The 24359-nt window shown below is 41.1% G+C and overlaps 1 protein-coding gene across 1 annotated transcript in view; it reads left to right on the top strand.

Moving 5' to 3' along the window:
- The first annotated feature begins 1411 nt into the window (after positions 1-1411).
- Positions 1412-24359, top strand: part of LOC139579716 (putative uncharacterized protein DDB_G0282499) — a 45706-nt gene continuing 22758 nt past the window's right edge. The window contains exon 1 of the mRNA XM_071408545.1: positions 1412-1572. Coding sequence (XP_071264646.1) covers positions 1412-1572 — 161 coding nt within the window. The remainder of the gene's footprint in view (positions 1573-24359) is intronic.

The following is a 24359-nucleotide window of genomic DNA, read 5'->3' on the forward strand; positions in this document are numbered from 1 at the left end:
TACTCAGGGGTGTGAACATTATGTAAATGAGATATTTCTGTATTTCCTTTTCAATAAATTTGCAAACATTTCTAAAAACATGTTTTAATTTTGTAATTATGGGGTATTTTGTGTAGATGGTTGAGGGGAAAAATATATATTTAATGAATTTTGAATTCAGTCTGGAACACAACAATATGTGGAATTAGTCAAGGGTTATGAAAATGTAAGGATTGTAAAAGAAAAAGTACGTATTTACCTGATTTATTTGATATTAATGTTTAACAATTAATATTTAACTAACAGTAACATATTTCTGTCCTACTGATGCTGTGTTTTTATGGATTCCACTCTAGCTTCCTGCAGTTAGTCTGGACGTGTGGTCAAGAAATGGATTGTGATAGAAACAGCTTGAGCTGACAATGACTTTTTGATAAAATCCTAAAGCTGGCATTCCATAGACAAGATATGGTTTGTGTGACCCGAGATAGAGATAACCTGAAAGAGTTTGGAACAATCCCTAATTGTTCTAATCATCCTGGCTTCTGGGAAACTAAGCCAGGGTCAGGTTAAAACGGCACCGGGTTGAGATAACCACAGGATGAACCCAGCATGGGATCAGCATGGGAGGGGTGGAACCAGCCCTGACTACGGATTTTAGTGTCAACCATATAAAAACTCTGCATTGTCTGTAAAGTTGAGTTAAATATTAATTGTTAAAAATTAATATTGTAACGACTCTGGGTTTATAAGTGCGGAAATCGACTCTGCCGCACGAGCATGCTTTTGCGGCACAGTCGATAGCGCGCCGGACCTTGGGCTAGAAGGTCGAGGGTTCGAGACCTGCTCCCTGCTGTTTCAGTACACTGGTGTCAGAAGTGATCGGACCTTGCATCCACGACAGTGCGTGTGCTTGGCCGGTGAGCGCGTTCCTGTAAGACGTAAAGTCGCAAGCTAGCGCGAGGACGCGCTCTTTGAAAGGAGGGAGTAGTGTAACGACCCTGGGTTTATAAGCGCGGAAATCTACTCTGCCGCTCGAGCATGCTTTTGCGGCACAGTCGATAGCGCGCCGGACCTCGGGCTAGAAGGTCGAGGGTTCGAGACCTGCTCCCTGCCTGTTTCATTACAATATCAAATAAATCAAGTACGCCAAATATTGTGGTGAAAATTCTAACCAAGTGAGAGAGACTTTGTCATTTCTTCAAACAATCATCTTTATTCAATATCGGTGAATTATTGAAATAATGAGACTAGTCAAAGAAAAAGTACGTATTTGTACTTTTTCTTTGACTAGTCTCATTATTTCAATAATTCACCGATATTGAATAAAGATGATTGTTTGTTTGAAGAAATGACAAAGTCTCTCTCACTTGGTTAGAATTTTCACCACAATATTTGGCGGCCCAGATGGGACACCAAACTCCATCTGGTGATGGCTCCTGAGGACCTGGGTTTAACTGTGCACGAGGCCACACTTAGTGGCTTAAGGGAAACCCGCTCTCCACTGAAGGAGAAGCCAGGGACCTGCCTAAGATCTGAAGGAGGGTGTCAGGCGGGTGGTTACAATGTTCTGAACAGAGACAGAGAAATAAGGTGAGACTGACATTTCTTGGAAACAATAGCATTTTTTTAAATAAAAAATGTGCATTGGGGTTCCGAGGGATCTGCCATCTGACGCTAACTTCCAAATCTGTGTGTATCGGATGACGACTAGGATCAGTATGAACTAGTTAAGACCAATTAACGTTAGCATCCAAACCTGTGGAAACTACTTATGACCAAAATAACTTGAGCATCTAAATCTGTGTGGACCTGATGTATGACCAGCACCTTGGGGGGCGGATGACCATCCAAACCTCTGTGGACTGGATGGAAACAAGACCTGTGTGGACTAGTTAAGACTTCATTCTCAGGTCACTTGCTACATCATGTGTTTTCAAAGCTCCAGTCTGGATTTGACTGTGTAGAGAAAATCACATTAAACAGAGTCCAGCAAAAAACCCTGTGTGGGTTAGAGACCTGTGTGGACTCAAAAAAAGTGCTGTATAAATATTAGAGAATGCATTAGAGAATGCATTATAATGATATAGTATAAGATAGTAAGGTGCATCTGTAATTGTTTTAGAACAAACCCCATTTTAGAAATAAATCCTGAGGTTACTGCTGTTTTAAGGTTATGAGACCCTGTACCATGGGTTAGTATTGTAAGATGTAAACGTATGAGTTGCATTTTCTTAGGACCTAACACCGAGATAGAAATTAGAAAATGTTCCTGCAGGTTATAAAAAATATTTTAGAAAACAACTAATTGATAAAGTATGTTTTGGGAACAGTATTGTGTGAATGTGAATGAGAGTTGTGCGCGTGTGGAAATAAGGGTTAATCTGAAGTTTGGATAATAAGATTATGAATGTGTATTTTTTAATTTAACTAGGCAAGTCAGTTTAGAATAAATTCTTATTTTCAATGACAGCCTAGGAACAGTGGGATAACTGCCTTGTTCAGGGGCAGAACGACACATGTTTTTTATCTTGTCAGCTCGGGGATTAGATCTTGCAACCTTGTCTTGCAACCTTGCCCTACCTGCCGTGTATTATAAGCTGATTTAAATTTGGATAATACGTTTTGAGATGTAGTGTTATCTTGGGGTTCCGTTCAACACTGCCAATCATAGAATATCACGGGGTGTTATTATTAACTGCTAGATGTTATTTTAGAAAGTAGCTGCAAGCCTATAATTTCTGGAAGTCCAGGGAACCGTAGACGATACGTGTGGAGCATTATTCCCATGACCGTCCGGACAGCGTCCGGGAAACTAACGTTTTTGGGTTCCGCTGGGAGTGTATGGATGGAGAGTCATTGGAAATGCACATGTAGCGGTTCATTAATGTGAGTACATAAGATTTCCTACATCATATATTGATTCGTTGAAGATATATGGGAAAATGTTGAAATTGTATGTGCGTATAATCGATTACTGGAGATTTGTTAATGGAAATAATAATAATATACAACCTTGCACACCCATACGTAAGGGGTGCATAAAGTATTCTGAGAGGTTTAGAGTGGTCTCTTTATGGATCATTTGATAGAGAGAAAAAAAAAAGCATTAAATGACTGTCTAAGCGCTTATGGGATTTTTTCATTCAGTGTAATACATTTAGGGAAAACTGCCCATAAGTCCAGGAAATTTATTTTTCGCAGTAAAAGATGAGTTGCTTTATTTATTGAATTAATCCTTTTTCCATGAAGTTAGAGCGAATTAAGGTGGAATGTTGACGTAAGTTATAACATAGTACAAAGCCTAACAGGGTTTTTCATCAAGATAATAATAATTATGGAGCAAATGTGATGTAATACAGGTATTTCATTATGTCGGAAGAGAAAAGATCATCCATTTTTATGGATCTCGCCAGATCTGTTTCCAAATCAATGCATGTCGATTCAACTAATTGATGTGCTAGCTGAAATACACTGAGTAAACGAAACATTTGTTGAGTTGTCAGGGCATTGACTCTACAAGGTGTCGAAAGCATTCCACAGGGATGCTGGCCCATGTTGACTCCAATGCTTCCCACAGTGGTGGCTTGTGGCTAATGGAGATTGGTTGCAGGTGAGCAGATTGGTTTTTAAAAAATCAAATCAAATCAAATGCTTCTCCTGTGAAGTGACGTGCGACATACACCTAGAATCTTGAAACAGGTCACTTTTGGTGACAACTTCGTTTTTTTCGCCTGGTCACAGACATCTGATGTGTTGTGCACTGAAGTCCACAAGCGAAGAGAAAAGGTAAGTGGAGGAGAGCAAGTAGATGCGATAAAAAATTATACAACGAGCAGTGATCTGGTGTCCTGTGTGAATTTAAGTATGCTCCCTTTAACTCTCTCTCTCTCCTTCTTTCCCTCCCCTCCCGAATGACCAGAGCTCTAGGACCATGCCTCAGGACCACCTGGCCTGATGACTCCTGGCTGTCCCCAGTCCACCTGGTTGTGCTGCTGCTCCAGATTCAACTGTTCTGCCTGCTGCTACGGACCCCTGACCTGTTCACTGGACGTGCTACCTTGTCCTGGACCTGCTGTTTTCGACTCTCTCTCTCTCTCTCTCTCTCTCTCTCTCTCTCTCTCTCTCTCTCTCTCTCTCTCTCTCTCTCTCTCTCTCTCTCTCTCTCTCTCTCTCTCTCTCTCTCTCTCTCTCTCTCTCTCTCTCTCTCTCTCTCTCTCTCTCTCTCTCTCTCTCTCTCTCTCTCTCTCTCTCTCTCTCTCTCTCTCTCTCTCTCTCTCCTCTCTCTCTCTCTCTCTCTCTCTCTCTCTCTCTCTCTCTCTCTCTCTCTCTCTCTCTCTCTCTCTCTCTCGCTCTCTCTCTCTCTCTCTCTCTCTCTCTCTCTCTCTCTCTCTCCACCTGTTGTCTAAATCTCTGAATGCTCGGATATGAAAACCCAACTGACAATTACTCCTGAGGTACTGACCTGTTGCACCCTCTACAACCACTTGATTATTATAATTTGACCCTGCTGGTCATCTATGAACATTTAGGAGTGGCCAGCCAGAAGACGACTGGCCAATCCTAATAGCCTAGTTCATCTCTAGGGTTCTTCCTAGGTTCCTGCCTTTCAAGGGAGTTTTTCCTTGCTTCTACATCTGCATTGCTTACTGTTTGGGGTTTAAGGCTGAGTTTCTGTATTAGCACTTTGTGACAGCTGCTGATGTGAAAAGGTCTTGATAAATACGTTATATTGGAAAATGATCATGATGTTTGTATGTGGCTAATATGACCTTGAACAGTGTTTGCTTGTGATCAGGGGTGTATTCATTCGAACGATTCTGTTGTAAAACTTTTCTTAAACGGAAGCAAACGGAACGAAACAGGGATAAACATACCTGAATTTGTCCAATAGAAACTATCGTTTGCAACTGTTGGACTTATGATTACACCCCAGATCAGGTGTAGATGCAGACAAGACTGTGCAAGGCAGTATTGAATGTGTCACTGTCTGTCACCTTGATTACTAAAACGTTTATCTGGACCTGTACACCTACGTTGTAAACTTTCATTTATAGGCTAGGTTGTAGCAACCTCATAATGTGTATAGGGAAAACCTGAGAATCATGTAGTAGCCAAAACCTAGCGATGTGACATTGAGCTGGGTGAATGGCAGTCATCAAATATGCTGTAATAGAAAATATTGTCCTCCTTCATCTTAAAGTCGCCAACTGTCACTGGTGTACACATTGTTTTTCAGTGTACAATCTGATGTCTGGAAGTTCCTGGGGAAGGGCTAGTTTCTCAACAACCAAGATGTGAGAGACACACAAACGTGTGCCTTGTCGTGACCACACCCTCCGTCTCTCTCTCTCTCTCTCTCTCTCTCTCTCTCTCTCTCTCTCTCTCTCTCTCTCTCTCTCTCTCTCTCTCTCTCTCTCTCTCTCTCTCTCTCTCTCTCTCTCTCTCTCTCTCTCTCTCTCTCTCTCTCTCTCTCTCTCTCTCTCTCTCTCTCTCTCTCTCTCTCTCTCTCTCTCTCTCTCTCTCTCTCTCTCTCTCTCTCTCGCTCTCGCTCTCGCTCTCGCTCTCGCTCTCTCTCTCTCTCTCTCTCTCCACCACACCTGTTGTCTAAACCTCTGAATGCTCGGCTATGAAAACCCAACTGAAATGTACTCCTGAGGTACTGACCTGATGCACCCTCTACAACCACTGTGTTTATTATTTGACGCTGCTGGTCATCTCTCTCGCTTTTTCTCTCTCACTCTCTCTGAAATTCAATAGGCAGTAATGACGAGGTCAATGTTGTCAAAGTGAAGTGATACAGATACACATACGAAAACAACAGCAACAACAATAGGAATAGTACATGTAATACCGAAGAAATTATGTCATATTATATATATATATAACAAATATATAACAAATAAAACAAATCAACATCCAATACAGAAATGCAATAATGGTCAACGTTGAGAATGTAATTCAACAAACAAAAATGACTGGTTGTACTGATGTTGTGTATTACCTTTAATACTGTATGTAGATTAAATAGTACATAGCATAGAGACGGATGGATCTGGATTAATAACATAAAATGTTATTGATCATTAGTAATAATAGAGACTTGGGGGGGTGCCCTAGCCAAGAGGCTACACAAGAGGTTCATGGTTATCTGTTGGGCAAGGTATGTGGTGGGTGCAATTGAGCTTGGAATGTACTGAGTGTAGGGACAGCGATCACATGTGAAAGGCATTGACAAGGGGAGAGAGCCATGGGTTAGTTATGAAGGGGACGAGGTCAGGTAAGGTCATGTTAAGGGAAAAGGAAACGTTTATTGCCCGTATCCCTTCGTTTCCTGCCTAGCAATAAAGATACAATGTTTAGCGAGAAGGAGGAGACTCCGCCCAAAGTGGGATACAAATTCCACCACTATTATAAATATGTTTTTGTCGATTCAACTGTTCGATCCGTTGGGAAGAATAATCTTGGTTTAGACTTTCACAGTGTCCGTCGAGTTCTTACTCTAATAATTAGAACCTAACAGTTGGCACTGCGTGCAGGGTTCACCACGATTTATAGTCAAACCAGAGAGACCAGATCAGTGGAGCAGGAGCTGGCAACAAACAAGGTAGGCACAGTTCCTACACCTGTTTCCACTCATTTTGACATCTTGGGGAGATGAGATTCATCGGCTGAGCAATTATAGGATACGGACCTAGAAAGACTGAGTTTATTCAGCAGGCCCATTGAGTAATGACCGGTCATAGCTTTAAAGAGAGTAAGTCCCGAGCAGGATAGTTCCTGTGGAGTGTAAAACTCATAGATAGAGTGTAAGTTCCGAGCAGGTGGTCCTGTGGAGGGTAAAACTCTAGTGTATCGGTTTATCAGCCAGACCCGTAAGGAGGGTGAAGGTCTCAGCTGCAGTGGCCATGCGGCAGTAGAGTGTGTGTGGATGGATAAAGTGACATGCTTGTGTACTAGGTTAAAAGGTTGCCATTCAGGGTTAGAAGAAAAGCAATACGTTATTTGAACGCTGTTGGATTTGGGTATATTAGCAGTAGCAATAAAGAGAGGTTTGTTTTATGCCCTGCTGGGGTGAGGAACCATGACAGATTGTGGAAATAGGACAAATGTGAATAATTTTGGTAATGTGTGTTATCAACAACAGTGATATTTGAGGCACAACACTGGAATAAGACCTAAGGTCATACGTATTCTCCAGTTGTCACGTCCTGACCTTAGTTCCTTTTTTATGTCTCTATTTTAGTTTGGTCAGGGCGTGAGTTGGGTTGGGCAGTCTATGTTCTTTTTCTATGTTGTTGTGTTTCTATGTGTTTGGCCTGGTGTGGTTCCCAATCAGAGGCAGCTGTCTATCGTTGTCTCTGATTGGGAGCCATATTTAGGTAGCCTGTTTTCCTACTATGATTTGTGGGTAGTTGTTTTCTGTCTTTGTATTAGTTACCAGACGGAACTGTTTCGGTTGTTCTTTGTTTGTTTATTTTGTATTTTAGTGTTCAGTGCATTTTAATAAAATGTCGAACACTTACCTCGCTGCACATTGGTCCGATCCTTCCTACTCCTCCTCAGACGAAGAGGAGATCTGTGACAGAACTACCCACCACCAAAAAAGGACCAAGCAGCGTGGTAACCAGGAGCAGAGGGTTCTGGACTCCTGGACTTGGGAGGAGATACTGGAAGGCAAGGGACCCTGGGCACAGGCTGGGGAATATCGCCGCCCCAAGGAAGAACTGGAGGCAGCGAAAGCTGAGCGGCGGCGATATGAGGTAAGGCAGCGCAACAGGCACGAGAGGCAGCCCCCCCCAAAATTTGAGGGGAGCACACGGGGAGATTGGCGGTGTCAGGCGATATACCTGAGCCAACTCCCCGTGCTTACCGAAAGCAGTGTTGTACTGGACAGGCACTGTGTTATGTGGTGGAGCGCACGGTGTCGCCAGTATGCACTCATAGCCCGGAGCGCTATAGGCCAGCCCCCCGCAAGTGCCATGCGAGAGTGGGCATCCAGCCAGGGCGTGTTGTGCCGGCTCAGCGTGTCTGGTCTCCGGTATGCCTTTTCGGCCCAGGGTATCCTGCGCTGGCTCTGCGTGCTGTGTCTCCGGGGCGCTGGGAGGGTACAGTGCGTCCTATGCCTGCGCTCCGCTCATGCTGGGCGAATGTGGGCATTGAGCCTAAGGGAGAGGTGCGAGTGGTATGCACCAGATCTCCAGTGCTCACCCACAGCCCGGTTCAACCTGTGCCTGCACTCTGGAGGGTCCGGGCTAAAGTGGTTATCCAGCCTGGAGGAGTGGTGCCAAGGCTGCGCACCAGAGCTCCAGTGCTCCCCCACAGCCCGGTCCATCCAGTTGGGTTGGGCAGTCTATGTTCTTTTTCTATGTTGTTGTGTTTCTATGTGTTTGGCCTGGTGTGGTTCCCAATCAGAGGCAGCTGTCTATAGTTGTCTCTGATTGGGAGCCATATTTAGGTAGCCTGTTTTCCTACTATGATTTGTGGGTAGTTGTTTTCTGTCTTTGTATTAGTTACCAGACGGAACTGTTTCGGTTGTTCTTTGTTTGTTTATTTTTGTATTTTAGTGTTCAGTGCATTTGAATAAAATGTCGAACACTTACCACGCTGCACATTGGTCCGATCCTTCCTACTCCTCCTCAGACGAAGATCCGTGGCACCAGCAATACATTTTCAGACGCTATAGTATTGGTTCTAATGCAAGGTATTACGTGCCGTGACCAATTCATAGGCACAAATACCATAACTATTCTCTGGCGAAGTGGGTAGCGCTACCTTGGAAAATAGTTAATAGAAGGTGTGACAGGAGTGAAGAGACAGGAGTGAAGAAATCTAAACACCCTGGACACCATCGGGAGAGGATTGGGAATAATAACTATTGAGTTAGAGAATTTTAATAAAGCCACGGAGGCGCTGAAAGTAGCACATGAGCATTCTACCAATTCGGCTCGAATATGGAAAACATTTAGCAAACTGGATAAAATTGGGCAACATTTCCCTGCTGATGGAGAATTCAAAACAAATAAAGAATTCAGGGAGGCAATTATGACCGAGCACAATGACATCAATGAGAAATCGCAAGGTTTTGATGTCGGCGTTTTATCAACAGAAGAGCACAACCGATAAACCCGGAATTAGTAGATGTACTCAGCAACAGAAAGACTGGGTATGGGAGCACATTGATATAATTTGTGCTTCGGCTTTGATGGCAGGTTTGAAACCTGTGAACAAAACGACAATTGCGGGGGGTAGTGGATGAAATAGAGCAAGATGCTTTAAGAGTGGAAAATAACTTCACTCCCTTCACAGACGTGCGAGGGGTTAATACAGCCACAGTGAAAGTCACTAACCGTGGTTTCAATGGCCAAGGTAAGACAAAGAAACGTAGCGAAAAAACATCAAGCGTAGGGAGATAAGGGTCCTTGAAATCTGGGTAAGCAAGCACAGGTGGATTAGTCAACACACTCACCAAGTGTTCTAATGCTATCTGGTGAGCATCCTCCCATATAACTTTCTGGTGGGGCGGCTGCATAGCTACCTTGGTCCTTCGCTTCCCGGATGCTGGGGTCTCCGACTTCACTGCTAGTAAGTCATAGAGCCATTTTGCATGTTGTGAGAAGTTCTGTACATAACCCCTGTAGTACCCTAGAAACCCCAGTAGTTTCCTCAGCTCTCATGTTTGTTGGTGGCCTGTTTACCAGTTCTTGCACTGCTGCAATTTCTTTAACAACCATTCTGTAATCTTCAGAACAAATAATTTTTCCTAAATTACAGACCTCATTCTTGAATAGGTCACACTTATCAGCCCTGAGTTTAATACTCCATTTATTTTGCTGCCTGACTAGCTGACGGACATCTTCCACATGTTATCCAAATAACTGACTAATAATAAGCACATCATCCAAATATGGTATACAGATTCTAGACTCTTATACCCTCTAAACTTTCCTCCATGCTTCATTGCAAGGCAGAGGGGCTGTTTGATTAGTCAAACGTTATTCTGTTCCATTCATATACGGCCCAAGGAGGGTTGAAGGCAGTGTATTTTCTGGACTCCTCTCCCACAAAGCCTTGGTGGTTTGCCTTTCATTGATCTAAAACTGTTAACCATGAGTTTCCTCCCAAACCATCAAGTATTTCATGTATTCGATGTATGGGTTGCCTGTCCAGAACAGTCTTCTTGTTCAATCCCCTGTAATCAACACAAAGTCTTAAACTCCCATACTTTTTCCGTACACAGACCAGAGGTGATGCGTATGATGAAGTGGACTTCCTGATTACGTTTTTGTTCAGAAGCCCCTGAAGGTTGCTTTTCACCTCAGCATACAAGGGGCATTGCACACCATTGTATCTCTTTGCCACTGGTATGTTATCAGTTAATGTTATCTCCAATTGTAGATTTTCAGTGCACCCTATGTCCATGTCATCTTTGGCAAAAATGGCTGATTCCTCTGTGAGCATCTATTTGACTAATGCTTGTTGTTCTTGGCTCAAGTGCTGTGCCCTCAGGGCCAGGCTCCGGTGAGGATCTGTCATGAACGTGTGCTACAGTGACCTTTTCTTCTCTGGGCACAGGAACCGGTTGACACGCTACCACTCTCTGTAATGCCACTATCACTGTTTGTCTTGGTAAGGTTATGTCATGTTTGGTAGCATTCACTATTGCAATGTCAACTTTTTCAGATGGGCGTTTGATGTTTTCACTACTTGACTTTGTAGGTCCAAGCCCCAGATAACTCTCGCGTCCGGCTCAAATAACACAATTTCATAATTGAAGGGGGCCTCTCTTGGGACACAAGGACGTATCCACTTTTCTTTTTTTCCATGGGCCACCCTAGTGGCTGGAATATAACTGTATTAAACTCCTGGGGAAGAAATTCTAACCAAGTGAGAGAGACTGTCATTTCTTCAAACAATTATCTTTATTCAATATGCTTTACCTACAATGCAGAGTTTTTAGATAGCTGACACTAAAATGATACCCCAAAATAAACATTTTGTCACGCCCTGACCATAGATTGCTTTGTATATTTCTATGTTTTGTTTGGTCAGGGTGTGATGTGGGTGGGCATTCTATGTTGTATGTCTAGGTTGTCTATTTCTGTGTTTTGCCTGGTGTGGTTCCCAATCAGAGGCAGCTGTCTATCGTTGTCTCTGATTGGGAGCTATACTTAGGTAGTCTGTTTTCCATTGTGTGTTGTGGGTGATTATTTTCTGTGTAGTGTCTGTTCACCTCGTAGATCTGTTTCGTTTTCTCATCGTTTGTTATTTTGTATAGTGTTCAGTTTTTCTATTAAAATTATGACGAACACTTACCACGCTGCATATTGGTCCGATCCTTCAAACTCCTCAGACGAAGAGGACGAGAATCGTTACACATTTTCAGACAAGTCTACATCAATTACGTGCACAGGTGACCCCCCCCCCCCCCCCCCTTTCAGGCACGGATTCTTCTGGCGTCTTCTTCATTGTCTACTTCAGATAGTTTTACAGTTGAAAGTGGATGGCCCATGATAATGTCCCAATTTCAATGTCTCACCTGAGACGCCATCACCTTTACCAGCCATTATGCCTTGTCTATTCGTCAACCAGTATACCAGCAACATAAGAGAAGTTTGGAACAGATTTCTCCCCATGCTCACTCCACATGAACTCCTGTCTCACTCATGAGAGAAAAGACATGAGAGAAAAGCAGTTGATAGCTCTGATCGGACGCTGCATACAGGTTGCTGGCTCAGGACTCAGGTCTCTCGGTAGAAGTGATGCAGACAGGACCGTATTGAACGCCTTTGTTGCTCTTTTTCAGCCAGTTAGAGGGGGTTTTGAGGTACATACACTGTTCGGTCCAATTATCACTTTCATGCATTAAGACACCGACTGAGGTCACCTTTCATGATAACCTCAAGAAAGAACAGATCAGAACAACAGTTCAGTTCAGTTAACCTGTTAGTGTGTAGGGCGCGCTATTTTCACTTTGGGCAAAAATCGTGCCCAATTTAAATGGCCTCGTACTCTATTCTAGATCGTACAATATGCATATTATTATTACTATTGGATAGAAAACACTCTCAAGTTTCTAAAGCCGTTTGAATTATATCTGTGAGTAAAACAGAACTCATTTTGCAGCAAACTTCCTGACAGGAAGTGAAAAATCTGAAATCGAGGCTCTGTTCCAGGGCCATCCTATTCAATTGCTTGAAATCTATGGATATACATGCACTTCATACGCCATCCACTAGATGTCAACAGGCAGTGGAAGGTGGAATGGGGTGTCTAGCTTGATCTGAGGTCGAACAAGAGCTCTTGGAATGACGTGACCCCAATTTCCTTTGTCTGCCAAGGCGCGGGAAGGAACCCCAGATTGCCTTCTGAAAAGCTTTCGGTATAGACGGCTAATATCTCCGGCTTTGATTTTATTTGATACATGTGATAATATCATCGTAAAGTATGTTTTTTCAATATAGTTTTATCAGATTATTGAACGTTTATCGGGAGTTTTGGCGTTTTCCGTTCTCTGCGTTTGGTGAAGATGGACATCTTCGCGCCACTTGGCTAGCTAAGGTTGCTAATTCGACAGGCGAAGAGGACATTCTAAAACCAAACAACGATTTATTCTGGACAAAGGACTCCTTGTACAATATTCTGATGGAAGCTCAGCAAAAGTAGGAACCATTTATGATGTTATTTCGTATTTCTGTGGAAAATGTTTAGTTCTATTTTCCGCCCTCATTGCAGGCGCTGTCTCGCTATAACGTAAGCTGTATGTCGTACTAAAGTTATTTTAAAAAATCTAACACGGCGATTGTATTAAGAACTAGTGTATCTTTCATTTGCTGTACAACATGTATTTTTTAGTAAAGTTTATGATGAGTTCTTTGATTAGATTAGGTGACTGTCCAAAATATCTCCGGATAATTTTGTGCAGTTTGGCTACGTATTCACATTGTAAAACCACGATTTGTACCGCTAAATATGCACATTCTCGAACAAAACATATATGTATTGTGTAACATGATGTTATAGGACTGTCATCTGATGAAGTTTGTCAAGGTTAGTGAATAATTTAATATCTTTTGCTGGTTTTTGCAATCGCTACATTTTGCTGCTGTTTGTGTGGTTGGCTATTGTGGTAAGCTAATATAATGCTATATAGTGTTTTCGCTGTTTTCCTGACAACCCCCCCCACACCCACTGAGGACAAACACAAGACACAGATTGTTCTCCTTATGGACTCAAATGGGAAATATATAGAAGAAAAAAAACTTTTTCCCAAACACAGTGTGTCTAAACTCTGGTGTCCAAACACCCAGTGCGCCCTAAACCTTCTGTCTGAGGACAAACTAGGCTCACCTAGCCACATAATAGTACACACAGGCACAAACGACCTGAGAGCACAGCAGGAAAGGGTGGCCACAGCACTGAAGGGAGTGATTGAAAAAGCTTCTTCTACTTTCCCCAACGCACAAGTGGTTATCTCCACCCTGCTACCACGAAAAGACTTCCACCCTGCTACAATACAGCGGGTAAACGCAAGCATTTCCTGTGACTGTGCCTCAAAACCAAATGTTTTCGTGGCCCACCACTTCACCCTGGACTTGAACAGCCTCTATGACCAGGTCCACCTCTACAAGGCAGCAGTGCCCACCTTTGCCCGGACTCTAAAGGACATCGCTCTCAAACGCAGCCCCAACACTTCACACAGGAGCAACAGATCAAGAGACACCCCACCCAGACCAGCGAGACACCCTCCAAGACCTGCAGGACCCCCCCCCCCCCTGGACCTACACATAGAGGACCCACGCCAAGAGGACTTACATCCAGACCACAGCACCCCCAGACACATCCACACCCCCACCCCAACCAATCAACACCCCCCCACATCAACCATGCCCACACCCCATTTAGGCCCCCTCAGATCAGACCTATGCCACTCCTGCCAACCCCATGCACCCCACCCCCGCAAAGAGGGCATCAACATGGAAGTCACACATACGCCCAGGTAGTGAGCGGGCAAACAGGCCCAACCCCCACTCTTACACTCTCCCAAGCCAACGGCATGTACCAGATGCTCAGCAGGCTCTGCTCACACTTACTGGCCTGAGGCCAAACCACGACCAACAACATTGGGGACTTTATGGAACAAAAAGCCTTCACTATATCATCCTGGAATATCCAAGGCCTGAGGTCATCTGCCATTTGTAATGTCTTTATTGTTTTGAAACTTCTGTATGTGTAATGTTTACTGTTAATTTTTATTGTTTATTTCACTTTTGTATGTTATCTACCTCACTTGCTTTGGCAATGTTAACACATGTTTCCCATGCCAATAAAGCCCCTTGAATTGAATTGAATTGAATTGAATTGAGAGAGAGTGTGTATACTGGGGGAGTGGCGGCAGGTCAAGGAGACACAGGATGAGCAGTAGAGGGTGTGGCAGGAGCAGATGTGACAGTCATAAGTTTGGGTTTTCTGTTAATCAAAAGTGCAGAGTGGAGGGGGAGCCAGGCCATTTAGGATCTTGAATACAAGACATGCGTCAGTGTATTGCACAATATTATTTCAACTCAGGAGCTCATGTTTTCTGAGGATGTAACAGTGATGATGGCTATTGGGCTTCCTATCAAGCACTTTGAGAGCCTGTTTGCAGACAGACTGAATGGGTTTTAATGTTTTACATCAAGCTTGGGGCCAACTAGTCAAGCAGTATGTTAAGTGGGGGAGTATCATAGATGTACTGTTTTGCTACCACTGTAGTAAAACAATTTCATATACACTACCGCTCAAAAGTTTGGGGTCACTTCGAAATGTCATTGTTTTTGAAAGAAAAGCACTTTTTCTGTCCATTAAAATAACATCAAATTGATCAGAAATACAGTGTTGACATTGTTAATGTTGTAAATAACTATTGTAGCTGGAAACGGCAGATTTTTTTATGAAATATCTTATTATCAGCAACCATCACTCCTGTGTTCCAATGGCACATTGTGTTAGCTAATCCAAAGAAAAGCACACACAATGTGCTTTTCTTTCAAAAACAAGGACATTTCTAAGTGACCACAAACTTTTGAGTGGTAGAGTATATCGCAAATTAGCTAGGTTGAATTTGTTTATTTGAGTTACCTTTTTCACCTGCTTTTTAAAAGAGAGGTTGGAATCAAGTATGATGCCAAGGTACTTAAAATAGCTACCACCTGGATCTTCTCCCCTGACACATAGACATCTGGCTCAGTGGCATCATTTGCCCTCTTTGTGAGGGACATGCAGACAGTTTTTTTCACATTGAGATGCAAACATTAGTCACTGAGCCAGTTTGTAACCTGGACCATTACAGTAGTGAATTCTTGTGCAGCTTGTTGTTTGCTCTTTGCATGCACATATATCACTGTATCATCTGCATACATTTGAACTTACAGACAGAAGGCAAATCACTAACGTACAGGCTGAACATTATTAACATTGGGGCACGCCCACATCATAGCTAAGAGTGGGCGAGAGTTTTGACCATTACGCTGATGAGACAACACCAACTTTTTGAAGGTTCTAGATTTGTTAAACAACAGGTTCATATTTTTTTCTAAATTAATGTGTCACGCCCTGGCCTTAGTATTCTTTGTTTTCTTTATTATTTTAGTTAGGTCAGGGTGTGACATGGGGAATGTTTGTGTTTTGTCGGTTTTGGGTAGTTATATGGTAAAGGGGGTGTTGGGTGTAGTGTATGGGTTTGTGTTGAGTGTATGTGTCTAGCTGTGTCTATGTTGGGTGTAGTTGTCTAGGAAAGTCTATGGTTGCCTGAATGGGTTCCCAATTAGAGACAGCTGATTTCTGTTGTCTCTGATTGGGAGCCATATTTAAGGTAGCCATAGGCTTTCGTTTGATGTGGGTAATTGTCTATGTCAGAACGTTTGTAGCCTGTTGTATGTGCACGACGTTTATTAGCTTCACGATCGTTTTTGTTTTGGTTAGTTTGAAAGTGTGTTTTGTTTCATTTTGCCTTCTTCAATAATAAAAGAAGATGGCTTATTTTCCTACTGCTGCGTTTTGGTCCGTCAATCCTCCACACGATCGTGACATAATGCAACAGGTTGAAATGATTAGATTACTAGAAAGGGGTTACGGGTTTGTTTATTGTTTATTTTAGGTGTCGACTTCACTTAATGAAACACTATCTGATGTGTTTTGAGTAGGATTCTTCCTTCTGGGACTGATGGAAGTCCCCGACAGTATGTATGTTAAGGGAGACGTAGGAGATCACGTCTCAAACAACCTTTTATTAAATGCCTGGGATAAAACATCACTGATTCCTTATGCTGAGAAATTGACTACATTTGCGACAGAAAAAAAGTATTACATTTAGAGGGGTAACAGGAACAATCTAAGGCTAAAAAGCTATTACATATTTGTTGGACATTCGTCTAGTGACGATACCAGGATAATTTTATATGGTTATGGAAAAGAGAGACCAGTCATATAATATAATATGGGAGTGAATTGTTAGACTCGGTGGCGAGATACATGTTGCCGTGTCTAAGGGTAGCACATGCTAAATTAACCACACATGAACATTGGGGTAGATTAAAAACAAACGATTCATGATTTGAGGGAGTACAGTGGACTTATCATTATTATCAGGTTTTGTTTGGAGTTAAAACTTTTGGGTTGCTGAATCGGTGTAGTATCGTGAATGCAAACGAAATGTTTAGTGTTTTTTTCCGGGAAAATGGGGGTTTCATTGTCTCTCTTTATAGAATGTTTCCCGGGGCTGTAGTCTTGGGGAGAGCAGTGAGTGAGATCGAGGCCGTAAACTACCAAATTAAATAAGACCTGGCCATTTTAGTTTGTTTTACCTTAAGGTTTGCTACTACCCACACACAACACACTTGTTATGACTATGTGTTGGTGTTTTTAAAATGCTATGTTTGATTTATTGTGTGTTTTATTTCCTTTGGGGTTTAGTGAGTTTTCCATTTGTCTTAGTGCCAAGGTATCGTAAAGGGGCACACACACACACACATGGAATTTTCTGAAGTTTCAATTAAACACGTTAATTCTTTGGATACAGAAATGTACTGGAAACCTGGGATACGACATGCATGAAATATTTGACTGTTTTTCATTAATTTGTCTAATATAGTAATAAACACTTCTTTGAAGGATTTGTATGACCTCAGACCTCTGTCCTGACTTTCCAGTGTGGTTTGATCACCCTCACTGGAATGCCATTTGGATAATGAATTTAAGTTCATTTGTAATACTGATTTGAAGGTCATTTGTAATATTGATAATCATGATGAAGTTTATAGTTCTTAGCCATATTTGTGATTTGGACCTATGTGAAGAAGGAGAGGGCGTTGCCTTTGACTAAAGGTAGGCTGTTTTAAGTCTATTTTCCTATGACCGCATGGGTACAATTATTTGTATTTATGGAGTTATTAAGGCTAGTGATTCTAATTCGATTTAGTTATTTGAAATGATTTTGTTTTATTTTTTGACCAGTAGTAGTGTTTTTTTTTACACATTACTCACATGGGGAGTTATGTGTCAAAATGGGGGAGGTAACAGTCCTCTGAGGTTTTGGATTGAAGTTTACACGCCTTGAGTGATATGTAGGAGAGTAGTTTTGTGAGTTATGTGAAGGAGTGTATTTTTGTGTTTGTTCTGTTCTGTTTTGATACAAATCTCACCAGATTAGGTCTGCTGGATTGTTGGGATTTCTCCCGATGGGTTATAGGTCTAATTTCCTGATCCTGTGGCTCTGCGATGAAGTTGACAGTGTGATGGGGAGTATAAGCCAATTTGAAAAAATAGTTTCAATAGAATGTGTTGTTATTCTCTTTGACACATGTTTAGACATTGCTATTAAGAGTAATTGGTAAAATGCTTGTCTGGATTTCCTGAATCAAAATGAACCTTTCTCGCCCCGGGGTTCCGCTAGCCGCAGGGGTCGGGAACCTTTTTGACTAAGAGAGCCATGAAAGCAAAAAATTAGGAAATTTATTTCAGTGAGAGCCATATAATATATTTTAAAAGTGAATTCAACTAAATGTCAGTATAATAAGCCTCTGAATTTATTCTTAAATAATGTTGTTATAATACTCACCATTAATGCGACTTCTGGTGCTGCATGGATTTGCTGATGTCTTTGTAGTCTGGTAGGTACTTGGTGAGGTTAAGCTTCATGCAAGCGTTGAGGCTTTCATCCGTTAAACGTGATCGTAGGTTGGACTTGATGTTTTTAAGATGTGAGAATGACTGCTCACATGCATACGTAGATACAAACATGGTCAATACAGCAATACTCACACGCTGCAGTGTGTGGTATGTGACAGGTACTCGTCATCTTTTTTTCTTTTCGCCATCTTCTTCGTCGAAGGGTTAGCTTTGAGCAACTGACCGAGCAGACTGATTCAAAAGGAGGCGTTTACCTGTTTTACCTAGCAACGGCCAACGTAGGCCAGTATCATTTAATTAAAATAATGGACAATTGCTCCTGCAGCCCTGAACAGGACATGAGCAGTGAAAAATCGATGGATGGATTAAAACAAGTGAGAATATTTTGTTTTATCTGCGAGCCAGATGCAATCATCAAAAGAGCCACACCTGGCTCGGGAGCCATAGGTTCCTGACCCCTGCGCTAGCGGAACACCCACAACATTCCGCTGCCTTCGCAGAGCGCGAAATTCAAAAAATATTTTTTTGAAATATTTAACTTCCACACATTAACAAGTCCAACACAGCAAATGAAAGATAAACATCTTGTGAATCCAGCCAACATGTCCGATTTTTAAAATGTTTTACAGCGAAAACACAATATATATTTATGTTAGCCCACCACAATAGCCAAACACACAATGCTATTTATCCACCGCATAGGTAGCTTTTAAAAAAACGACAAAATATAGATATAATTAGTCACTAACCAAGAAACAACTTCATCTGATGACAGTCTTATAACATGTTATACAATACATTTATGTTTTGTTCGAAAATGTGCATATTTGAGGTATAAAATCATAGTTTTACATTGCAGCTACAATCACAAATAGCACCGAAGCAGCAAGAATAATTACAGAGAGCAACGTGAAATACCTAAATACTCATCATAAAACATTTATGAAAAATACATGGTGTACAGCAAATGAAAGATAAACATCTTGTGAATCCAGCCAATATTTCAGATTTTTTTAAGTGTTTTACAGCGAAAACACAATGTAGAATTATATTAGCTTACCACAATAGCCAAACACACAAACACATTTATTCACCGCAAAGGTAGCTTTCGCAAAAACCAGCAAAAGATATAAAATTAATCACTAACCTTTGGACAACTTCATCAGATGACAGTCTTATAACATCATGTTATACAATACACTTATGTTTTGTTCGAAAATGTGCATATTTAGCGCTGCAATCGTGGTTATACATTGTGAATATGTAGCAACATTTTCCCAGAATGTCCGGAGATATTTTGGACACTCACCTAATCTGACCAAAGAACTCATCATAAACTTTACATAAAAATACTTGTGGTATGGCAAATGAAAGATACACTGGTTCTTAATGCAACCGCTGTGTTAGATTTTTAAAAATAACTTTACCATAACATACAGCTTGCGTTATTGCGAGACAGCGCTCACCAAAACGGCGGAGAATAGGACTCAACATTTTACACAGAAATACGAAATAACATCATACATTTTTTCTTACTTTTGCTGAGCTTCCTTCAGAATGTTATACAAGGACTCCTTGGTCCAGAATAAATCGTTGTTTGGTTTTAGAATGTCAATTTCTTCTGTCGAATTCGCAAAAAAAAAAAATGTTTTTCTTCTGCTGTTAAACATAGTGGAGGGTCATGTTTTACCCTTAAGACAACACAAGGGTTAAATCAGCTTATTATACACATTTCTATATCTAATTATCCAAACTTCATATTAACCCTTATTTCCAAACGCACTCAACTATTATGCACATTTACACAGTACTGTACCCCAAAAATACTTAATCAATTAGTTGTTTTCTACAATATTTTTATAACTTGCAAGAATATTTTCTAATTTCTGTCTCGGGTTAGGTCCTGAGATAACGCAACTCATATATTTACATCTTACAATACTAACCCATGGTACAGGATCTCATAACCTTAAAACAGCAGTAACTTCAGGATTTAAACAATTACAGATACAACTTACTATCTTATCCTGTCTAGGCCACGGGTGCCGCTAGCGGCACTCCTCCCACATTCCACTGAAAAGGCAGAGCGGCAAATTAAAAAAAAACATTTTTTAAAAATATTTAACCTGTCTAGGATCAGCGTGGCGCTAGCGGCACCCCTCCCCCCCCCCCACTGAAAAACCAGTGCCGCGAAATTCAAAAAAAATATTTTTTTTAAATATTTAACTTTCACACATTAAAGTCCAATACAGCTAATGAAAGACACAGATCTTGTGAATCCAGTCAACATTTCCGATTTTTAAAATGTTTTACAGGGAAGACACAATATGTAAAGATGTACATCTATTACCTAAAAACACATTAGCATAATCCACCATCTTTTATTTGTCCACCAACACCAGTAGCCATCACCAATTCGGCTAAACTAAGATATTTATAGCCCCTAACCAACAAAAAAACTCATTAGATGACAGTCTGATAACATATTTATGGTATGGGATAGGTTTTGTTAGAAAAAAGTGCATATTTCAGGTAGATGGCATAGTTTACAATTGCACCCACCGTCACAAATGGACTAGAATAATTACAATGAGCAACGTGTTTACCTAACTACTAATCATCAAACATTTCGTAAAAATACACAGCATACACGAATCGAAAGACACAGATCCTGTGAATACAGACAATATTTCAGATTTTCTAAGTGTCTTACAGCGAAAACACAATAAATCGTTATATTAGCTTAGCACATAGCAATTAGCAGCCCAGCATTGATTCTAGCCAAAGTGAGCGATAAAAGTCAACATCGCCAAAAGATATTAATTTTTTCACTAACCTTCTCAGAATTCTTCCGATGACACTCATGTAACATCACATTACAACATGCATATACAGTTTGATCGAAAATGTTTATATTTAGCCACCAAAATCATGGTTAGACAATGTGAAATGTAGACAAGCTGGTAAAGAAAAAGTCCTTGCGCCACTTAGACAGTGATCTACTCTTATACATAAATACTCATAAACGTGACTAAAAAATATAGGGTGGACAGGGATTGATAGACAATTTAATTCTTAATACAATTGCGTTATTACATTTTTTAATTTATCCTTACTTTTCAATACAGTTTGCGCCAAGCGAAGCTACGTCAAAAAACATGGCGTCCGAAGCCACTAAAATGTTTCGACAGAAACACGATTTATCATAATAAAAATGTCCTACCTTGAGCTGTTCTTCCATCAGTATCTTGGGCAAAGGATCCTTTCTTGGGAGAAATCGTCTTTTGGTGGAAAGCTGTCCTCTTGCCATGTGGAAATGTCAACTGCGTTCGGGATGAACTGAAAAGCGTGCCCAACTTTTCACATCGTTGCAAAAATAAATGTCCCAAAATCGCACTAAACGGATATAAATTGCTATAAAACGCTTTAAATTAACTACCTTATGATGTTTTTAACTCCTATAACGAGTGAAAAGATGACCGGAGAAATATAACAGGCTAAACTAACGCTTGGAACAGGAGCGGGTCGGTGTCCAGCACGCGCGTTACGCAGCAAGGAAAGACTTGCTAACTACAGGGTTTTTTAATTTATAGGGCCTGTGAACGCGCAATCGACCCCATTGGAATCGTCATCACGTAAAGGCATCCAGGGGAAGACGTAAGAAGTGTCCGTATAGTCATAGCAATGACAGTGCCCTTTTAACTGAGTTCAGAAGAGTGGCCAACATTTCTCAAATCTGACTCCATGTCAGGAAAATTGCTGTAGAATGGGCTCTGTTCCACTTAGAGACAAAATTTCAACTCCTATAGAAACTATAGACTGTTTTCTATCCAATAATAATAATAATATGCATATTGTACGATCAAGGATTTTGTGGGAAGCCGTTTCAAAAATTAGCCAAGTTAGCATAAATAGTCTAAACAGCGCCCCCATCCCCAACAGGTTAACTTTCACACATTAACAAGTCCAATACAGCATATGAAAGGTACACATCTTGTGAATCAAGCCAACATGTCCGATTTTTAAAATGTTTTACAGGGAAGACAAAATATGTAAATCTATTACACCACTTTTCTACCTCCATCAGTGTTTTACTCCATCACCAGCTATCACTAATTCGACCAAATAAAGATATATATATAGCCACTAACCAAGAAACAACTTCATAAGATGACAGTCTGATAACATATTTATTGTATAGCATATGTTTTTTTTTGAAAAATGTGCATATTTATGGTATAAATCATAAATTACATTTCAGCTACAATCAGAAATTGCACCGAAAGCAGCCATAACATTTAGAGACACCAACGTCAAATAACTAATTACTCATCATAAAACATATCTGAGAAATACATACTGTGCAGCAATTGAAAGACAGGATTCTTGTGATTCCAGACAATATTTCAGATTTATTAAATGTTTTATAGCGAAAACAAAATGTAGCGCTAAATTAGCATAGCCACGCCAGCCAGAACCAGCTGGGCGCCCACGACCAGTTCACATGCACGACCGATATATGAAATAGCATTATAAATTGGATCTTACTTTTGCTGAAATTTCATCAGAATGTTGATCAAGATGTCCTTAGTCCAGATGAGTCGTTCATTCCATTCAGAATGGTACCTTTCCCACTTCATTTAGCATGGGTACTAGTCGCGTGGCACGGATCTCTCCAAGTAAACAAAGTCACACGACGGAACACGGCAAAACTCCCGAAAAAATTCAAATAATCTGATTAAACTATATTGAAAAAACATACATTACGATGATATGGTCTCATTTATCAAATCAAATCCGAGCCGGAGATAGTTGACATCCGAAACGGCAGCAAAACAAAACACAATCTCTCTTCAAAGTCGTGCACTTCAGACTTCCGGAAATGGACGGTCACGTCAAAGAAATAGGTCTTATTTCACGTCAGAACAAGATAAACACAAAATTTCTCCTCTGACGTCCTCTTGACACCCAGAGGAAGGCGTATGAGGTGTGTTTCGGGTCATAGGTGGCATGACCATGTATAGGCAGAGCGTTGAAGCGAGCATAGACATCTTGCATTCTACTTCCTGCTCAGGGAAAGTGCTGCCAAATGACTTGTGTTCCACTCAGAGAAAAAATTCAAACGTTTTTAGAAACTAGAGGTTGTTTTCTATCCAATGGTACTAAAAATATGCATATTGTACTAGCAAGAATTGAGTACGAGGCCGTTTAAAAATCATACGATTTTCACCAAAAGTGAAAATATCACCCCTTGTCCCCAACAGGTTATATTATATCATTATAATGCATTCTCTAACATTTATACAGCACTTTTTTTGAGTCCACACAGGTCTCTAACCCACACAGGTTTTTTTTGCTGGACTCTGTTTAATGTGATTTTCTCTACACAGTAAAATCCAGACTGGAGCTTTGAAAACACATGATGTAGCAGGTGACCTGAGAATGAAGTCTTAACTAGTCCACACAGGTCTTGTTTCCATCCAGTCCACAAAGGTTTGGATGGTCATCCTCTCCCAAGGTTCTGGTCCACACAGATTTAGATGCTCAAGTTATTTTGGTCATAAGTAGTTTCCACAGGTTTGGATGCTAACGTTAATTGGTCTTAACTAGTTCATACTGATCCTAGTCGTCATCCGATACACACAGATTTGGAAGTTAACGTCTGATGGCAGATCCCTCGGAACCCCATTGTACATTTATTTTTTTGTATTTTTTGTATTGTTTCCAAGAAATGTCAGTCTCACATTATTTAAGTGTTCAGAACACCATAACCATCCCCCTGACACCCTCCTTCAGATCTTAGGCAGGTCCCTGGCTTCTCCTTCAGTGGAGCGAGGAAATGTGGCCCCGTACACGGTTAAACCCAGGTCCTCAGGAGCCATCACCAGATGGAGTTTGGTGTCCCATCTGGGCCGCCAAATATTGTGGTGAAAATTCTAACCAAGTGAGAGAGACTTTGTCATTTCTTCAAACAATCATCTTTATTCAATATCGATGAATTATTGCAATAATGAGACTAGACTAGACGTGCTTCTACACCTGCATTGCTTGCTGTTTGTGGTTTTAGGCTGGGTTTCTGTACAGCACTTTGAGATATCAGCTGATGTACGAAGGGCTATATAAATACATTTGATTTGATTTGATTAGTCTTTTGGTCCGAGAGCCTAACCTTTACAGACAATGCAGAGATTTTATATGGCTGACACTAAAAT

This window comes from Salvelinus alpinus, chromosome 6 (genome assembly GCF_045679555.1).
Source record: "Salvelinus alpinus chromosome 6, SLU_Salpinus.1, whole genome shotgun sequence".
Lineage (NCBI taxonomy): Eukaryota > Metazoa > Chordata > Actinopteri > Salmoniformes > Salmonidae > Salvelinus > Salvelinus alpinus.